The following is a 21,159-nucleotide window of genomic DNA, read 5'->3' on the forward strand; positions in this document are numbered from 1 at the left end:
CTGCGAAAACCTCTCGGTCAGGTTGCACAGCAAAGAAACAAGATCTATTAACACAGTTACTCAAATTCACAGCAAATTCTATGAGTATGGCTAGTGGTCTTTCTCAGCTGGTGTTTCTAAGTGATATTTAAGATGACCCAATGACATTGCTATGGCTTGAGATACCCAGACGTGGGTTGTGTATGTTGCAAATTGTATGTGTCATTAATGTCTGTGATGTCTACTGCATTCCTTTGCCAGTGATAGGCTATGTTCTGCAAATAGTTTTGGTTTACAGAGGGAAAAGGTTTTGAAATTGATATTCAAGGCAATATTATTTTTGTAAGATGCTTTAGAAAATATACATAAGTGTTTTTTAGATACTTCAGTTTGAGGAGGGGGACAGGAAAAGTCCCCATGGATTTATTATTTTTTTCTTTTCCAAAGCAGGGTACATCGGTGTCAGTAACTTTTGATCAGGAAAGTTTCAATTGATTCTGTCTTAATACTGTGATTCTAAGTGTCTGTCCAGATTCAGATAAAACTAACTTTTTCCTTTTTTTGGTTTCCAAGACAACCTTATGGCAATGTTTTCCTTACAACAGTGCATTGTATTTCATATCATTCATATTTTATATTACAGAATATATTCTTTTCATCTGATCTGTTCACAGCTTATCTGTAGGGTTTCTCTTGAGGCTCTTAGATCTTCATCTCGAAGTGTTTGGGGTCAGCCTTGATCGTCTGGGGCTCTGTACATCGGAAAGGTGTTAGTGCTAGTTTTCACTTTGTATTTGACCCTGTTCTGTGCCTGGGTGTGCTTATGTATGCACGGACTTGCATTTATTTTTTCATTACATTATACGTTGGTTCCACATGAAAATGTTAGACATAGAAAGCATTTGTCTAGATCTTCTTTCTTAAATATATCAGCAGATTCTTTCATCTTAACAGACTTACAAAGAAGACTTCTGTAAATTTGATAATGAAGTTCACAATATATTTTTCCCCTCTAAAGGCTTTAAGGAAGCAAGATGCTAAAGCAGATGAAACAGAAGAACTCATGAAAAATAAACTTCTGAAATATGAAAGTGAAAAGAACCAAGTAAGACTTAATTTTCTTCTTTTTTGTTTATTTTTAAATAAGTGTATGGTGCCATATGTTACAGTATATGCTTCCTTTTTTGGAGAAACCAGCAGGATAAAATTTTCTTTACCCTTTAAGATAACAAGGGGTTTTTTTTCTGCATCAGAGGCACTGTGAATATAGCTATGCTGAACTTTTCTTTTCTTCAAAGCTATTTAGTTATAGTGTATTACTTCTAATGACTCTTCCATCCTGCCAGGTGGACAAGTTTATAACTTGGGGATTATCCTTGATTTCTCTCTCTGGTTTGTTTCTGAATTTATACGTAGTCTGCTGTTGCTTATTTGCAGCAGCTCAAAGATGCAGCTTCATCCCTGCAACTAACACATGCTAGTTATTTTGCACCATGATTATTAATAATTACTCTTTCTGAACTATCTGTTGCCATATTGCTCTCATAGAAAACAAGATTTCTTATATTTCTATTCTGGCAGGATGCTAAGGCCATATTACACTTTTTCTAGCTTTTCTCCTCTTAGATTGAGTTTGGTGTTTTTGTCAATACTTCAAAGTTATACCCCTTTATGTTAAACTATCTATGTAGTGTTTTATGTCATGTTATTCTGTCTATTCCATTAATGCTGGTGCTGTTTACTTTGCCCGTTTGCCAGCCTCTCAACATCCTCTTTGAGATTGCTATCTCTGCAATAACAATTTCCGCTGTCAAAAACTATATTTATTTCCATGTGGATCTTTGTGATCTTTGAACTATTTATGGTAGAAGTCAGAAAATATTTTACAGCTTTAGTTTTCTGTTTGTTTTTTTTTGTTGTTGTAGATGCTCATCAGTTTGCTGTCTATTTCTGATTAAACATTTTTAAATTCCCTTAATATTATAGTTCTAGGAAAAATTCTAATCGTATGAAATTCTGGGAACTTCAGTTTTTCAGTCATCTTGTTTCCATAATAATTCAAATACATCTTCTTGCACAACTCAGAAAAAACACAGAATTTTCCAGTCACCGGGTCTACCAATGCGTGTCATCTTTAATACTTTTATGAATAAACTATGTAACAAAGGTGACTTCAAATGTTAAGTCATTGTTAATTTTAATTTGAGTTTGAAAGTAAGTTTCAAATCCAGGGACAATGTTTTTGAAACTTCTAAAAAAAGTTTATCTTCCTTTCTTTTACTTATAACCCAGTAAAGATTGGCTTTTGTGCTTTTTCGTTTTTGCATTATGTATACCACTTTTTATCTTCAGGTGATATAGAATATTGTACAAAAATTATAGACTGTAAGTTGAATTTTCTTTATTTAATTTAAATAAATATAGCAGGGATTTAGTACAGATGAAATTTCACTTTAAAATTTTGGACAAATAAGAATATGGTGCACATTATACCTCGTTTTAAATAGATGCTTATATCGATTAATTTGTGACAGAATTAAATAGTTAAAATACATTTTTGTACTATGATGCATATGTTGCTTTTCTTTCTTCATCATCTTTTGTAATGAAAGCTTGAGCAAGAATTGGAGCAATCCCGGAAAAAGTTGAATGAATCAGAAGGCAATAGAGAAGCTCTTTTGCATCAGGTAACTGCTTTGGTGTGGTGAAAATCCCGGAGTTTTCACATTAGGCTATGTCTGAGTCTTTTTGCTTAATCTTCCTATCTCATACTCTGATAACATTGTTTTGGGAAGGGGAGAAAGAGGTACAGAAAGACGGGTTTGAGTCTAAAATCTGTGGGTTGAGCTCTTGTTATACTTCTGCTTTCTAAACTTTCATGTATATATGTTGATATATAGTTAATTATAGTAATAGTAGTAGTTATGGTACTTTTTAAGTACATAAACACATTATTTGTAACTGTCCTTCATAGTGTGCTTTAGAACAACTTCTATGTTAGTAATTATTCAAAACACATGCTACAATTGGTGAATTCAGCTAAATCAGTGACCTAGAAGTATTTGCTTTATTGTATTGTAATGTGATAAAAATATATAAAACCCAAACACCTGAAAAAGTATCTAAAGTGTGCTTTAGACAATACCTATTGATGCACATATGATTAAATCTTGAAGTTGCAGGAACCTGGGTTATAGCTTTAGAAAAGTGTCCTTTTTTCTAAACATTTCTAATCCTTCAGTTTTTCAGAGGAGCTGGGGAAAAAATTGAAATAAATAGGGAAGGGACAATTGACATACTCTTTGCATTAGTTATTTGACTTGTGTATCTAACAGAAGTTTGAGTTGGCTGTATTACTGTTTTGAATTCAACTCATTGTGGATGGAATATAGTGCTATATCACGTGTGGGTAATATGAGTTAGAGCTATTTTCCTTCAGTTCATTTTTAGCGTGTCATATTTTCTTTATTTTCCTGTACACAATGTCATCTTTGTAAGTGCTAGACTGTATTGATAGAAAGGAAAAATTTAAAAAGCCCCTATGTTTCTTAAGAAAAGTACATTGTACTTTTAATGAGTAGAATTTAAATAAAATATATGGCTTATTAAATTTGTATAGATAATTTCACTAGCAATGTAAAAAGACAATTGCAACATATAAAATGGTAGCATTTTGTTTGGTCTAGACAAATTAATGCTTATCCGTGGTCAACATAAGAAATTAAAATATTTCCTTTAATTTTGAATAATCACTTTGTAGCCTATAATTACGAATTAATTTATCTTGTTGTTCACCATCTGCAGTACTCTCGAGATTTATTTATAAATATTACTTGTGTATAGTCTTCTTTGGTGTTTGTAGCGTTTAATAAAAGTATGGTGTTTACTCTTTCATCCCGTTTTTCATTAAACATTTGATACTTGTACACACATTTTAGATTGAGGAACTTCGTTCCCAACTTTTGAGAGCAGAAGAAGACCGTGTAGAGTTGCAACATCAAATTTCACATGTTGCTACTCACCGCCAGAGCTACCAGGATGTACAAGATGATGACAGGAGAATTAGAACAGGTACAATTCTCAAATTTTGCAGTAGAGGCCTGCAAATTAGGTAGGTATCCTAGACATTGACTCTGTCTTTGAGTTTCAGTTGAAGTCTTCTACTCTCTCAACAAAACCAGCCACTTACCTCCTCAGCTTTTAAGTTAATAAGTACTGGCACCTGAATATTAACAAATAAATAGCAATGAGAGTTAAAATTTTGGATAAAACAAAGGAGGATTATTAGAGACAATTTCAATGAAGTGGATAGAAGAAAAACATTTGAAATATTTTTATGTAATAATTTTCTGAAATTTTACATTTCAGTCCATTTGCAGTTTAAATTGTGCCATTATGTAGCTGATTAATAAGACTGATTGATTTCTGGTAGAATTTCTAAGGGGTAACAACATGTTCCAGAGAGGCTAAGAAAATTTTCCAGTATGATGCAGTCAGGGCTTCTGTTTGCAGTATTTTAGAATTTTAGAGAAGGAACAATTATATTTAGAAGAAAAATGTTTTAAACAATTTCAAGATGTAATTGCATATTAAATTACCACTTTTAGCAAGGTCTTCTCTACATTGTTAGTTATCTGTCTGTATTTAAACTTTTCAACCGTAATCAAAAAGGCATTAGAGAAAGTCTTTATCTTTCTCCTTATTAACATAGAAATGTATTACTCAAGATAATAGAGGAATAGTGACTCCAAGTCCAATGTCTCTGTGAATGTTTAATTGGTTTGGTTAATGAGTTCTTTTTATATTTTCGTACAATTATCTTGGTTATTAAAATAGGAGCCTGACTCCCTGTTTTACAAATCTCATACAGAGCACTGGAAAATGACTAGATTCTGTACATGGCTTAGCTTCAGGAATGTAATATAAAATAGTAATTTTTAATAGTTTTTCCCCAGTCATATTAATGTATCTGCTTAAAAGTGAATTTATTTGAAGTAATAAACCTTCATGTTAATGAAAGTGTATTTTAATTTTTCCATTTGTTCTATAGTTATAAATCAAAACTGTTGTAAAAATATAAAGAAAATTTTAAAAAAAATGTACTGGACCTATAAAGATATACACAGATATTTCTGTAGTTTTTGCAGTTGTGTTTCTGCTTACTGTGTTATTTCTGTTTCTCCAAAGATGCATGGGAAGAATACGAATGGAGATTTTCTTTGCCTCCAGTAGTTTTTTTTATGACTAAAGACCTTTGAATTTCTGGTTGAGGAAATTTACAGCTTACTCACATCAAGAACTTTTATTGTAGTTGTAGGATTTGGACATAAAATTCACAGATAGTGTGACTTCCAAATCAGGAGGTATTACTCTGGTGAGATAAAATCTTGGCCTCGATGTTTGTGGCCAAGTTTCGTTTACACCATAATTTCCCCATCACTTCCATCCTATATTATTATATTGGCTGGGTTGTTTTGTTGTTCTTTTTTTTTTTTTCTTAAAGAAAAAAAAGAGGCCCCCCCTAAAATGACTGGGTAAACAGAAATACTGTTTCATTCAGTAAAAGGCTATAATATAGGTATAGCCATTTTTCACAGATACTTTGATCAAAATCAATAGTTGTAGAATAGTCTCAAGTAGACAAGAAAATTGCCAAAAGAGAAATGAGAAAAAAATAATGTATCACAAGTTGCTGTTTCTACTGGGCCTGTTGTTCTGTTCTCTCTATTTTATAGTAGTTGAAAGATATGAGAGAGAGAAGCAAGAACTGGAGAAACATATTTTGGAGCTTAAAGCAAAGCTGAGTCATAATGCTGTAATGTCAGAGGTAGAAGAACTAAAGAGATGCATAGACCGTAAGGACAAGGAGAAAGCACAGCTTGTAATGCACATACAGGTAAGTTGTATTTTTGTTGGGTTTTGTTTGGTGGTTTGTTTGGGGTTTTTTGTGTTGTGGTTTTTGTTTTTAAATAATTTCCTATGTGTTTAAGGTAGGCGATATGCCAGATTAGGGAGTAACCTTTAAAATTAAGAGTAACTGTCGTGCTCTTCTTAATTTATTCTATAAATAATTTTGAAAGGTGACCTGAGTTTGCAGTGGTTTTTCTCTCTCATCTTGTTAATAAACCAAAAAAGGTGTTTGCTATTGCCCATGAATTCATGGTTTGGATTATTTCTTTCCCATGTGCAAAGCAGAGGTGATCTAATTTGATCAGCAGTTACCATTAATAATGGTTTCTGGATAGATGGATCATAACTGCTCTTTTTTTAGCAATTGGCTGCAATATAATAATTATTATATTAGGATTAGCATTCTTATTTTTGGCAAACACATACTGTTTAAAGTGATTCTCTGTGAAAAGAATGACAGCAGTCTCTGACACTGGAGTTTTAGAGGACTTTTACCTTGAAGACAAAATGACATATAAAGAGGCATTAGCCTTTTTATTTAAGACAGGAGGTTTCTGTATTTTTGTATCTTGTTTAGATTTGTCATTGGTAGTAAGATACCTGAGCAGTAACTATTTTCTACTGTCTTTCATGACTGTCAGGAGAAATGAGGATATTTTCAAAACATTCTGTGGGATTTCAGTAGTCAAGTACTTAACATTTGTTGTACTCTTTTGGGCATTCAGTAATCCAGGGGGCTTGTATTTTGCATTTATTTTTTGAATGAAGGTACTTTTAAAAGTGGCTATGTAACTTTGGATATTCAAAAGTAGGAATTTTTAAATTTTTTTTGTGTTTTCATAGATTTACAGGACTATTCTGTTCAGTTTACTTTGCTGTTTTCCCTTGTCAACTTCGGTGCTAATTTAAATCAAACCAGTGCATCAAATTACATTTGGCAAAAATAGAAGTATCAAAATAATTTCAAAATGATGCCCATTAGCATTTGTGTTCTAGCTGGCCAATACAACTCCAGGCTAACCTGAAACATGCTGGTTTTGTTTTGGTGGGTTTTTTTGGTTTGTGTGGGTTTTTATGTTTTGGTTTGGTTTTTTTTGTTTGTTTGGGTTTTTTTGGGGGGCCTGAGAAATTCCAATTACTTTGGCAGGAGTTAATTGGATAAAAACCCATAGAAAACTACATATTTTTTTTTTAAACTTCTGCTTGTAGAACATGCTTTCTTGAGAGTCAGAGTTGGTGTTCTAATACTGGTTTCCTGCTCTGTGAAAATATCGATGGAAGAGTGTTCAGCTGGGGTCATTGTCATTGCTCTGACTTGGAAATTTTTCACTTCCCCGATTATCTCAACAGAAAATGCTTTGTACTTCTTATCTGCTTCCCATTGCCATTCTCCTACAGAGGCAGTAACAGGAAAATAGCTAGTGTGTTTTTCTTTTAAACATCAGGACATCAAGGAATGCAAGGATGTGAATTTCTAAACTTACGTACTAACAAAGCATTTTGTCAAGCCTGCTCTGACAGCTGCTCCTATCAGATAGTCTGTTTCCCAGTTGGAAGTGGCCAGTCATGTTTGACTTGAGTGTAATTTATCTTTGGTTAGTGGGGAGGGTGTAACTGCACATGGTGTACATGTGATATTAGAAATTTCTTTTGATTTATTTAAATATCATTGTTTTCAACAGTTTGAGTTGTGTGTGTTGTACATTTAGTCCCTGACAGTTGTCATAAACTCACAATATGATGTGAAATGGAGAGGGTGAAAAAGATTATAATCACATTCTTAAACTCATATTTAGAAGTGAGTCTAATCTTAAATTAATTTTTAAATTTAATAGAAGAAATCTTGATTTCAGTTGCTGTAGTTTACCTTAGGATGCTTCTGTAAGATCTTGCAAATGTATGCATCCATCTTAAATATATTTTTCTGCATTGAACTGTATTGATACGGGACTGTTATGGCTCTCTATTTTGGCTAAGAAATAAAAAAAGTACACAGATTATAAAGATGCAATATCCTAATTTCTCCATAAGTGTTTTTAGATTCTTATGTTGTGAAATTGTTTGATTTACTAATTACTTCTCATTCTAATTAGGTCAAAGTAGTCTTACAGTATTGTCCAATAAAGCATAACAGTGGATGGTGGGTTTGTTAAAATATTTCAAATTTTCTGAGGGAAAGTTATTGATTTGTTTATTTAAGATTAGAATTCTTCAGTATTATAAATCTTTCAGTCTTATGAAAATGCTTGAAGATCTTATCCTCCTTAAAATTCTTTTTATGGCTTTTTCATCCTCTAAAGATGAAACTGTTAGCCAATTATTTTCATTATATGAGCCAATTAAAATATCTGAAAATCAATAAGTAACACTTCTCTTACTTTGTAGGAATATCTGTTTAAATTCAGAAAAATCAGTACCTTTGCAGACCAGCCTGTATTGCCCTGTCAGTGGAGTTCAAGTGCTGAAATAGTGCTACAGATAGATTTAAAATGTACAGATGCTATTCACTTTGATAAAGTTTCTATCTAAAATCACATATCAACCTGAAAAAAAAAAAAGATATTTTCGCTGTATCTTATATTTACATAAACCACTACCTGTCAGAACAAATAGCAGTTCAAGCTTTGGGAAAAATATGGAGAAGACATCACTTTAAGAAACTGATTTTGTGTAATATGCTTTTTACTGAATGAATACACTTCTTGACTGAATGTATGCGTCTTTGATTATTCAATTCACAGAATTTATACTTCCAAGAAAAATCTAGACCTTCCGGATTAATGGTTCTTGATGGTTAGATACAATAACCATCTGCAAGACATCCAGATCAGATTGTGATGAATAAATTAACATTTGAGGTCTGCATTCAGGAAAAATTGCTAAGAAATAAATAGTGCATGATTTGGATAGCATTGTTGAAAAGAGTATCAATTACAAGCAGTAAGATTGTGGCTGCACTGCTGAGATCCAGGGCAGAAAAAAGAGGAGGGAGGAAAAATACATATAGATCTACTTTAGGTGACTAATGTAATTAGTGTGGTGGGGTGAAATGTGGCTTCCTCGTTATTATTTTTTTTTATCAGTATAGAATGTTTGCACGTAACAGTGATATAAGGCATTAGCTCTCTAAATTGGGGCAAATGGGGGATCCTCACATTTTAAATGTTCATGAAAGTTTTAAGGAATGTTGTGCTGAATACAACACAATGTGGTGTGTTTTCTAAACCTAGTATGAATTTTGTTTTGCAGTTTGTGGTGATTTTATTTTTAAATTAGATGTTGAAAATCCAGGTCAAAAGTATGACATGTGTAGTCAATCTGGGAACTAGAAGTCCAAACTACACGAGTTACTAGAACAGTGCGGTCGCGTGTTTAGTGCCTGTGGTGATTAGTTTATACTTCGGATAAATAACTAGGCTCTTAATTGGAAAATCTTGGCCTCTTTCTCTGCCTCCAGTTTCTTGTGAAAGTTGAAAGCTATATTACATATTAGGATGTTGGATATGTAAAAAAAACTAGATGCAGAGCTGTTTCACTTGGGTCAAATGTTGCCTCTGTTTTTGCGTATGTTAATCACCTCTGTTCTATGTCATCTCTAGCCAGAGCCTGTCAATTGAAATGTCTGTGGTGGTGGTGTAGTGTCTGAGGGCTGATACAAACTTTAATCAGTTTTGAAAATGATACTTGCATTCAGATCTCTAGAGTGTTAACATGCTGTACCCTAGGATTTAGCAACTAATCTTAACGACATTTTTAAAGTGTTCCATGAACATATTTCTCTTTTATAAAAATCTTCAGATATTAAAGCCAGAAGGAGTGTATTTGATGTTATGTTGGTGGCGAAGGAGTTGACATGAGTATTCAAAGACCTTCCCCTTGGTTCTGTTAGCAGTGGAACTATGAAAATGCAGCAATAAAATTAATCCAGTTAGAAAAATTGGAACCCAGGGTTGTCTTATGTAAAGACTGAGAAGAGACAACATACCACAGTCAGGATTTTCTATAGTAACTGCAATGCAAAACATGCTAGTAACTGCTCTACATATATATGCAATACATTTTAACAGTGAATTGTTAAATGAATATCCTGGATTTCTTCTGTCAGGAGAACCTCCATGCTGTTGAAATGTATGTCACAGAATATTGTCATGCTTCTATTGCATCCAGAGCAGCTCACTGAGTTCTCTGGGTGACTGAGCTTCAGCTACCAAAGACACTAGATGCTCCTTGGAATCTGGAGTTTTAATCTATAAAGGCAGCATTTCTCATCTGCATAGAATTTTTTTTTTAATCACAGGTGTTTAGTAATTTTCTACTTGGAAGAGAAACATAGATGTCCAAGGAAGGTGATTTTTTTTTTCTTTTTTTCCTAATAAGTGCAACCTCCTGACATTGCTTGTCCTTTTTCTTAGATTATCTCACTCTTGTTTACTACTGAGGAGAAAACTGGATGAATATTTAAAAAAAACACAAACAAACAAACCCAAACCACCACATCTCTGCATTCCTGTCTTGTACAATTCCTTAAAATGTTTACATTCTGTATTACCTAGAAGGGTAATTCCAAGATAGGGATGTGAAAATTAGAAGACAACTTCAAGCACGAAGTTTAGACATATTCCCAAAACAAAGACGGAGACTGAGATCTGTGATAATTCCAATTTCTGTAGCACTAGCAGGGCGCTGGGCACTGTAAATATAAACGGACACAGGATCTGGATTAAGATGTAGTCTGTGGTAAGGACTGGTGTTTCTCTTTGACCAGTTCCTTCAAATCCCACAACTCTGGAGGCTGAGAGAAAACTTATGTTTGTTGTGTTAGGTTTTAAATTTATTTTTCTTTTAGTAGCACTTCCTTTATCTTCTGTATGCTATGGCATCCTAATGAAGGGCAACTCCTTTCCCACAGGTAACACAGTATTTCACCCTCAATGATAATGAAAAAAAACCAACCAACCTCATGAACAAATCAACAAAAAAAAAAAAAATCACAGAAACCCTGTGGCAGAACACTTGATGATAATACCAGAATAGGTCCTCACAGTGTCTGACCCAAGCCCTGTCTGAATTTCAGCCTGTGCTGAAGCTGTATTCAGTAGTGCTCTGGCCACAGCTGCTGTAGGATGTGCATGCAAACAACTTTGCAAAGGAAACAGTCAAGCTATGTGCCTTAAGTTAATGATAACATTTTATGATGTATTGCCTGCATGCATATTTAATGGTCTTTGCAACTGAGATTCTGTGGCTGAGAAGGAAAATAAGGACTAAAAGGCTGAAGGGAAACTGAGGATTGAGAGTCCTACAGATATCTGTATGCAAATGATATAAAACCTGATGGGGAAGCAGGTACCTACTTAATCCCAGAGTTATCATTTTAATATTCAAGACTGAACCATACTGACATGAGTGCATGTATAAACATTCTGTGCAAGATACTTTGTTATTTTAAGATAAAATAGGTAAATTTCAAGACAAGGTCTTGACATGCTTATGAAAAATAGGCACATGGTATTTACATTTTTAAAATTTCATATATTAAATCTAATTTTTTTAAAATATGCCAAAATAGAAAAATGTGGTGCTATGCATTTAGCTTCTTTATCTGTTATTTTTAGTTATAGGATTGTTTAGAAAGAAATTAAAAGCTTAAGTCTGTAAGATCTTCATTGTGATGAAACCGCAAGGCTGTACTTTTGCAACCCACCACTGCCAAGCACAATGTTTTTCCAATGACAACAGTAATTTGCATAATTATTTTTATTATCAAAACAATCTTAATTCTCATAAAATCAAAATTAGGCATTAAAAATATGTAGTAATGTAACTTGCGTTATGTGTTGTATTAACTATTTACTATCTGCTGATAGTACAGTTCCATAGAAACTAATACTCAATCATTTTCTGAGCAGTGTGTGTCTGAAAGGGGTATTGTGTTTAGCAGGGTATGCTCTTCTGACCCTGTTGATTGATATTTCCAATTGTTAAATGAAAACTATGTCCTTTAAGATGGTTCTGATGAACTCCAGGTGTTCATTGTTGTAAAGGTTTACTTCAAATCAGCTGCAGTGTTGATGTGTGCAGGCAGGTAATGACAAATGGCAAAGAGACTACTTGTCTGTAACTGTACTGTTAGAAATGTTATTTTAAAATTTGCAAGCAATCAGTCATCCTACTATTTCCTCATAATGCCTAGAAATTGGGATCGAGTATTGGGATATTCCAAGGAACCAATCTTTGTTTTTATAGAAACTTAAAGCTTTGTATGTGGACAGTGAGGTTTGAGGTGTGCTTTTACAGATAGTGAAGGAAAAAAAAATAATCTCTAACAGATGGTGCGTGTGTATGTCTGTTCCCCTTGTGTGAATGTAAGGATACGCCATACCTGGAAAGAGGCTTTTTTCTTTCTGGGAAACCTATCTCTCTGTGTGTATAGATGATAAATATGATTTCATATCAGATTTTTTGCTTTCTTATTTTTCTGACAGCCCATGTCTGAAAAGTTGCTTTTTAAATGTTTTAAATACCAGTAGGGTAAGCTCTTGTTGATCAAACAGAATTTTGACAGCTGCATACGTGTTAACATACAGATACATATCTGTTTGTCAAATAGGAATTCAAAAGTACAGGTCAGTACATTTGGGACTCCTGTTATGATATTATAAAAACAAAGAGTGTGGAGACCCTCTGTTTCTCTATCCCCTTGCTTTACAGGGAAAGCTGCATAAAATGTCGATATGCTATGCTGCTGTTTTCCAGCTGACTTCAATTGTTTTGGGTCTGTGCTTGCTTAACTTTTCTAAGCAAAGCACAAACTATTTGCAAGGATATATTTTATTTTCACAAATTTTAAAAATAAAACATTAAAATTCACATTTATATTGGTACATCCATGTCAAAGTTCATTTTTCCTCTTCCTGCAAATAGCTCATGATAAATTAGTTGTGCTTGAAGACAAACATCTAAAACAAATGGTCCCATTTTTTTCATTTTACCATAATCGATAAATTGGAGATCAGGATTTGCTTCTACATACTGAAATGAGTGTTTACAATTAATTGAACATTGTTTTCTGTGTTTAAGCTTAGACTCATATTTCATTAAAAAGTCTGTGGGAACTGTAGGTGTATTAATGAAGTGTGTTCTCTGGGGAAATTAGGCATAAATAACTATTTTCAAATGATGCAGAGTTGAACAGTACATCAGTTTAGGCTGACATCCTCTACGGTGTCTCCAGAAAGACATAAAATGGGAAGTTATAATAGCATGTATAATCACATGACTGAAGAAATGATGACCCCTTTTAGAAAATCTATGGAAGGGTAAATGTAATGTCTGACTGTGTTTTACTGGGCTGTTTTTTAACTTCTGCTATATTCAGAATTTAAAGGCTTACCTTTAAAGTAGTATTGTAATCTCTGTTTTCCTTTGAAACTAAACTGATTTTGATTAAAATTTTGCTAGTTGGAGCTTGTGAGGTTTTTTCGTTGGTTGTTTTGTCTTGCGAATCTTTTTACCTTACGACTTTTTACAAGGTTAGACCGGTCATTTTGCCTGATGCGCTTGAAAATGCGTGTTTAAATAATAGTGAAGCAGAACATATGTGTGTTTTTTCTAATGTATAGAACTGTAAATCTAAAAAGACTTTCCTGTTTTCATTTTGCTACTGGTGTAAGATTTACTCAACAGCTATTCTGTAATATGTTTAACTATTATCTGGTTTATTATCTGTATCTCTGTTGTGTCTGGATCAGGAATATTCATCCTACAGGTGAGCAACTGATTGTCCAGTGGATAATCCCACTCCTGTTTTGCATCATGGGTACTAGTGAGCCGGACTGGTTGTTCTTGTCTGTAGTGTCCATCCCTTCCTGTCTGTATTTTCTGACAGTACCATGGTCTGTCACATGCAAGAGTGCACATGCAGTCTTCTTTCCAGGACAGCAAATGCTATCCTGAAAAGACTGGTACAATTTATGCAGTTTATTGCCTCCCAAACAGTAATGACCAGGTTTGGAGGGGGACACAACCCAACAAACCCAAGCCGCACACACACGCACACACACACCAGCCTCGTGGAAGGACCTTTGTCTAAATAGTCATTCTATGGGCATCTGTAAAGTCACCTATTCTTTTCTAGGCAAAGTATTTTTCCCTTGTCCCTTCCAAATTGCACTCTGTTTATTTCAGACTACATCTTCAATTTGTTTCACTTGTTCTGAAATCTAGTCCTTTTCTCAAAAGCATTTCCATCCATTGAAGCTTGATAATATCTTTGACTGACGATAGAGCAGGCCTATTAAATTCATCTAAGTCATTAATGAAAGTACTGAATGGCATGAAAGCAGTCTAAATAGGCCTGAAAGACAGAATTCTAATGTGAAATTTACATGATGATCTTACTAAAACACTTTTGCTAGTGAAGTTTCAATAACTGATTTCTGAATACGCCCTTGCAGAAGTTATATAGAGAACACTTTTCCCGACTTGCTTATGAGACTGTCCTGAGAAATATCCTCAGATTTGAGATAGCCAGGGCTTGTTATTTTTAAAATGTGTGGTTTCAATTTCATTCGGTATTGAAAGATTGACTAATGCTGGCTTTAATACTCTTGCTACGTTTTCAAACATCTTTGCATGTTGTTCTAGAAACATCTAGGAAGCTGCTGTATTCTCTTTGTATTCATCAGTGCTTTCCAAATTCCTTATTCAGCATGTTGCTTCCATAAAAGCAACCAGCATAAAACTGGGCAACAACTAGCTCATATACTATAGATCACTTTTGTTGTGGTGAATGCTATTCTTTCTCTGCCACTTTTTTTTTTCCCCTCTCATCTGTTTATAGTCATCTCCTTACATCTTACTATTTGCTTTATTCCATATTTGTCTAGTGTGTATCATATGAGAATACTGGTCATTGATTCCTTCTCAAACTTAAAATACATATAACAAGAACAACCAGAAGAGGAACAAGTGCATAAAGTAAAATACAGGCTAAAGTAACCACTTTTTTTGGTATCTTGTGTTGAAGTTCTTTACTATTGCAGAGGGGGGAGATTCTGTGGGCTAACAGGGCTTTCCCCAGTAGCCAAGAGATCTTTTATGCTACTCATATTTTAGATAGAAATGTGATTTAACGTCGCTGTATGTTGATTGGTAAGGTTTCTATTGTATATCTTTAGAGTTGGAATTTTCATATTTTGCTATGATGATTCCAGGCATTAACATCTGACCTGGAAAACAGGGAGAAGCAGCAAGAAAAAATCCTGGACCAGCTAAAGGAGATACAGAGTTCCTACAAGGCTTGTGAGAATGGACGTAGGCAAACTGAACTCCAGTCTGCTGAGTTAGCTCAACAGGTTGAAGAGAGTACCAAGGAAGCAGAGAGGTACCTCACGGAATTCAAGCATTCAGAGGCACTCAGGCTGGAGATTGAGAAAAAAAGAGAAGATTTGAAGGTGAGAGCACAGGAAACCATCCGCCAATGGAAGCTGAAATGTAAGAAACTGGATCGTGAGGTGGAAAAGCAAAATGAAACTATCAACCAACTGATGGACAAAAACAATCAGGTAAGATTGACTATGGTTTTTTTTTTGTTTTGTCCTCTTTCCATTTATTTTAGAATTCAAGATGAGGAGTTTATTTACGCAAACTGTAACTTTAAACCACTTTCCGCCTTAAGTTCTGGACCAAATTTTCTGGTGAACTACAAAACAGTTAATAGATGGCAATACTTTTTAGCTATTACAGAGTTCCACATTCTCTTCTTTATCCAGTATTTATTTCAGTCTTTTCACTTAATCAAAGCTTTCTTCTTGTAAAAAAGAAATTTTCCGTATGGATGTTGCTTTTACTTTATCTTTTCAGTTAACAGTTAACATAGCTTACTTTTACTTAATTTTTAAGGAAATAATGTGTTGTTATTTTAAAAAAAAAAAATTAATCACATTAAGTAATAACCCGTGTTCCAGTTATGCATTGTTTCATGTAGTGAACAATGGTCACATCTTTGAGAGTAGGTATTTACTTTCACCATGTGTGTCAGATTGCTAGCAGGCTGTAATGCTATACGGACTTTGGCACAACTAACATGTTTTTAATTCCATTCTGTATTTAAGCTTTTCTCAGACTCCAGGCTTAGTAATGACAGCTTTTATTGCTAATAAAGGCTACAGGTTCTGAAATATTGTAAGGAACTGCAACTTAGTTTGGATTTAATTTTTGGAGACAGAAAAGTAGATATTTTTTGTTTGAGGTGTTACAGAAAGGAAGAAAACCTGAATCATTTAGAATCATAGAATAGAATCATAGAATCTTCATGGTTGGAAGGGACCTTTGAGATCGAGTCCGACCATACACACACACACAAAAAAAAGAAAAAAAAAAAAAACCAAACCCCCACAAACAACCTACAATCTCTGCCACTAGAGCACGCCCTGAAGTGCTAAATCTAGACATTTCTTAAATACCTCTAGGGATGGTGACTCAACCACCTCCCCCTGGGCAGGCTGTTCCAGTGCCTGACCGCTCTTTCAGTAAAGTAATTCCTCCTAATGTCTAACCTAAACCTCCCCTACTGCAGCTTCAGACCATTTCCTCTGGTCTGAAGCCATAATTTCCTCCCATTATTCACCTGGGAGAAGAGGCCAACACCCACCTCCCTACAACCTCCTTTCAGGTTGTTGTAGAGGGAGGGCAATGAGGTCTCCCCTCAGCCTCCTCTTCTCCAAGCTAAACATGCCCAGCTCCCTCAGCCTCTCCTCATATGACCTGGTCTCCAGACCCCTCACCAGCCTGGTAGCTCTCCTCTGGACACGCTCCAGCACTTCAATGTCCCTCTTGTACAGAGGGGCCCAGAACTGAACACAGTACTCGAGGTGAGGCCTCACCAGTGCCGAGTACAGAGGCACGATCGCTTCCCTGCTCCTGCTGGCCACGCTATTCCTGATACAAGCCAGAATACTGTTGGCCTTCTTGGCCACCTGGGCACACTGCTGGCTCATGTTAAACTGGCTGTCCACCAGCACCCCCAGGTCCTTTTCTGCCGGGCAGCTTTCCAGCCACTCTTCCCCAAGCCTGTAGCGTTGCTTGGCGTTGTTGTGACCGAAATGCAGGAGCCGGCACTTGGCCTTATTAAACCTCATACAGTTGGCCTTGGCCCATCAATCCAGCCTGTCCAGGTCCCTCTGTAGAGCCTTCCTACCCTCAAGCAGATCAACACTCCCACCTAGTTTGGTGTCATCTGCAAACTTACTGGGGGTGCACTCAATCCCCTCACCCAGATCATTGATAAAGATATTAAACAAAACTGGCCCCAAAACTGAGCCCTGACGGACACCACTGGTGACCGGCCGCCAAGAGGATTTCACCCCATTGATCATAACTCTCTGGGCACGGCCATCCAGCCAGTTTTTAACCCAGCGAAGAGTACACCTGTCTATGCCATGATTCGACAGCTTCTCCAGGAGAATGCTGTGGGGGATGGTGTCAAAGGCCTTACCAAAGTCCAGGTAGACAACATCCACAGCCTTCCCCACATCCAGAAGGTGGGTCACATGGTCATAGAAAGAGATCAGGTTGATTAAGCAGGACCTCCCTTTCCTAAACCCATGCTGGCCAGCCCTGATCCCTTGGCTGCCCTGCACTTGCCGTGAGACCTCACTCAAGATGATCCTTTCCATGATCTTTCCTGGTATTTAGAAATCACGTGTGTCTTGTAACAGGTAAATGAGAAGCAAAAAGTAGAGGAGTGTTGTGAATAGTACGCAGGAGCCCCAAAAGGCTCTGAAATCACTGTTCGTGTAAATGCATGGACAGGTCTTTGGCAATTGGTAGCGCTGTCCACACTGAAATTTTCTTTATTACATAAAGAATGTAATGACCTCTTTGACGTGGATTTTACCTTTTTGTGACAAATGCATAAAAATTCTAAATGCAGTCACTTTGGCTTAAGATCCATTTAAGAAATGCTTTCAGTATTTGCTCTTATTTTTAAAGTCATCAGCTTTTTGCCAACATCTTTGAGGGTAAGTGTCACTCCTGAAGAAAATCTCTTTGTTGGAGGATATGTAATATAAAATAAACTGTGTGTCATTGTGGAGGAGAAAAAATACAAACAGTATTTCGTGTTCTCAATACAAAGTTGTAGACAGTTTCCGTATGAGGATATAATCAATCTAGATGCAGCATTTGTGATAAGTTTCAGGGAACTAGATGAACATAATTTAACCAGCTTTGAAATATATAGACAATTAACATCTGTGACAAAAAAGTCTATAAAAATAAATAATAAAGAAAGAGGAGACATGGCAGTCTGTTGTCTTTGCTTGCTGTTACAGGACTTCAAAGGATTGATGGCAAGTTTTTAAAAGTGGATTACAATCATAGCTTGCAATTTTATGAGATGTTCCAAATATTTGCAGACAATGGGTGGGCTATAGAAAGACTGTTTAGGTTTCATTGTTTTGGAGTTATTGGGCTAACTTGGTTAAAGTCTTGCCTATGTGGTTATCCTTGGTATTGGTTGACGGTGGGAATCTCTAACATCTTGTGTCTTTTGGAATGTATTTTCTTCTAAGTAGGGAATGTAGAAAACATAATTACACTCAAAGTGAGTTACTTATGGTGCTTTTTTAAAAATTTTACTAGTTTTGTTTAGCCAAATCATGCAACTAGAATTGCAAGACAGTTTTAGAAAGGTTGAAATACTGATATTTTTTCAGAAAAAAAGCATGATGGTCATTACCCTACATCTTTGATTTTTTATTCCTGTATTTTGTTTTGCATTGCTTATTCTTGATGTAATTACAAATTGTTTTATTATTTTCAACCTGCACACTGCTAACCTTAAGTGCCTTTTTGTTATGGATTATTTCAAGTAATTTTGCTATATCTGTAAGAAATGTGTACTTTTGGTGGAATTAGTGGAAATAGTCAGTAAAATTCGGTATAAAATTTGTGATACATCAGGAAAATCTCGTATTGTCCCTTTATCATTCTTTATTTCCTGTAGTAGGAGTTGTGTGTGACTTGGGATAGATGTAAATTCCTTCTCATTTTAAACAGAAAGTTAAAAAAATTAAATTATAACTTGAGATAAGTAAGAATCAGGAATGGTGCATGTGAGACATGAGTTTAATGAAGTATAGTATTTAGTAACGCACGTGTACTTGCAGTGCACATTTTTCTTGTCACTTACCACACTTTCTAGGATTTTTTTAACCTGAAATACAGATATTGGGGAAAAAACCTCCAACCCTTAAGCTCCTTAGGAAAACAGTGGAATTTTTATTAAATGTGACTGACTCTTATCTTGAAGTTGAAGTATTCATTTCTTGGCTTTGATGCATTAGTGATCGAGGCTTTTAACTGCTATTCATTCATCTACCGTGTGTAGCTTCAAAAATAATTTCAACTTGATATACTTCATATGTAATATTTTAGAAAATGCACAAAGGAAGTTAGCCTATGAAATGGACGTGTTGGTAAGGTGTGTGTGACCAATAGTCCTCCCTGTGTTCTGCTGCATTACTGTATTGCCTCATTTCCTCCCATCTTGCTATTTGGAGGAACCAGCAAAGAAACCCATCTCAGTCTGCAGAGGGTGAGAAAAGCGGGGGATTAACCAAAACTGTCCCTGCTTAGGAGGCTTTTAAGAACAGGTATACCTTTGAGATCACAAATGTTCGTGTCTGAATTTAAAGAAACACTGAATACATTTGTACTGAGTTCATTAGAAGCAAAAACTGTATTTTCACAGGACTTGTGCTAATTGTTCCTTAGACGTTAGGAATGACTAAGGACATTGTTCCAACATATTTTTTTTTTTTTAATTACTTTGCTTCGCGCTGGATTTCTTTTACTTCTTTCCTAGGCCCTCAAAGAAAAGGATGACCTCAGAAGTCAACTTCTCTCTGCTATACACCAAATAGAAAACCTTCGGAAAGAGTTGAATGATGTGCTTACAAAGAGAGCTCAGCAGGAAGAACTCCTTCACTGCAAGGAGGTAAAACTGAGTGAAATGAAGTCTCGCCAGGTATCTCTTGAAGAAGAGATCAAAGAAGTTCAAGGTACTGTAAAAAAATTAGAGAATGAATTGAAAAAGCAAGTCTTTCTACAAAATCAAATGCAAGCTGAAAAGGAACACTTGGAGACAGAACTTGCAACTAGTAACTTGATCCATAAAAAAGACCAAGAAAAACTCTTAGAAATGCAAGCAGATGTAAAAAACTTAAGCTCTGTACGTGTGGAACTAACAAACAGAATAGCAGAAGAGGAGAAAGTCAAAAAGGAATTACATAAGACCCTCTCAGATCTCCAGAAACAGCAGAAATCTAAGCATGAAGAGATAACTTCAGCTAACAGGCAGCTGAAGATGGAAAGAGAAGTTCACCAGCAGGAGTTGGCAGATCTTAGATCAGAGTTACAAAATGTTAAAATCAAACATGAACAAAATGTTCAAGAGCTCATGAAACTCCTTAAACAAGAAAAGGATGATGCGGAGGCTCAGCTTAGAACGCTAAAGGTACTTATTCTCAAGAATTCCAATGTGAGACTGTTGGGTTTTATTTTTTCCCTATTGACTGATGACAGTAATAAAGCGTGGTCTTTAAAACATTTAACATGCATTTTATTGCAGGTCATCATAGAAGTTTAAAGGTCAGAGTAAAAAAATGTAAGAGTTAACAGATTTAGTTCAAAAGCTTTTCTTAGTTCAAAAGTAGTGAAATATGTATGTCTGTGATCAGAACAGGAGATATACGAGGCTGTAGGGTTTTGATGTTGAACATTTCTTCTTCAACTATTATTTTTACAGTTATTGTCATGGCTTTATTAAAGAACTTGCAATATTTCAGGGATGGTGCATTTTTGTAAATGTTTAACTTGCATGATGCAGAAATACTGACACTATCTGGAAGCACTTTCAGAATGTGAATAGTGGTAATGTATAACACTTGTTAAGGTTAACTTTGGTTCTTTCTATTTCAAAACGTTTTTAGAATTTCTAATTTCTACAGTTTCTCAGAAAAGTGACTGCAGTCATATAGTAAATGATGAAATACAGTATTTTATTCATGAAGAAACAAGTTAATGTCTTTAGTTTACATAATTTGCTCCTGATTCAAGGCTATTGCATTGGAAAGAAAATGAGCATCTTAGTGGCTTTAAGTGGTCTGAATAAAATTGAAAAAGTTAAAGTGGTCTAAACTGCACAGTTAGCAGTCAACAGTTGTATAAGGACTTTTATTGAAGAATTTTTGATTACATGATTAA

General features: G+C 35.2%; 1 protein-coding gene across 9 annotated transcripts in view; it reads left to right on the forward strand.

The window, feature by feature from the left end:
* CEP128 (centrosomal protein 128) overlaps window positions 1–21,159 on the forward strand; it is a 139,394-nt gene that overhangs the window by 33,777 nt on the left and 84,458 nt on the right. For 8 of the 9 annotated variants that reach the window (XM_054200140.1, XM_054200145.1, XM_054200144.1 and 5 more), the window contains 6 exons: window positions 998–1,084; window positions 2,592–2,666; window positions 3,918–4,050; window positions 5,715–5,875; window positions 15,105–15,455; window positions 19,760–20,410. In XM_054200140.1, the coding sequence (XP_054056115.1) occupies window positions 998–1,084; window positions 2,592–2,666; window positions 3,918–4,050; window positions 5,715–5,875; window positions 15,105–15,455; window positions 19,760–20,410 (1,458 nt within the window). The remainder of the gene's footprint in view (window positions 1–997; window positions 1,085–2,591; window positions 2,667–3,917; window positions 4,051–5,714; window positions 5,876–15,104; window positions 15,456–19,759; window positions 20,411–21,159) is intronic. The other variant, XM_054200143.1, reaches the window with a different exon arrangement.

Source organism: Rissa tridactyla, chromosome 4 (genome assembly GCF_028500815.1).
Source record: "Rissa tridactyla isolate bRisTri1 chromosome 4, bRisTri1.patW.cur.20221130, whole genome shotgun sequence".
In the NCBI taxonomy this organism is placed as follows: domain Eukaryota; kingdom Metazoa; phylum Chordata; class Aves; order Charadriiformes; family Laridae; genus Rissa; species Rissa tridactyla.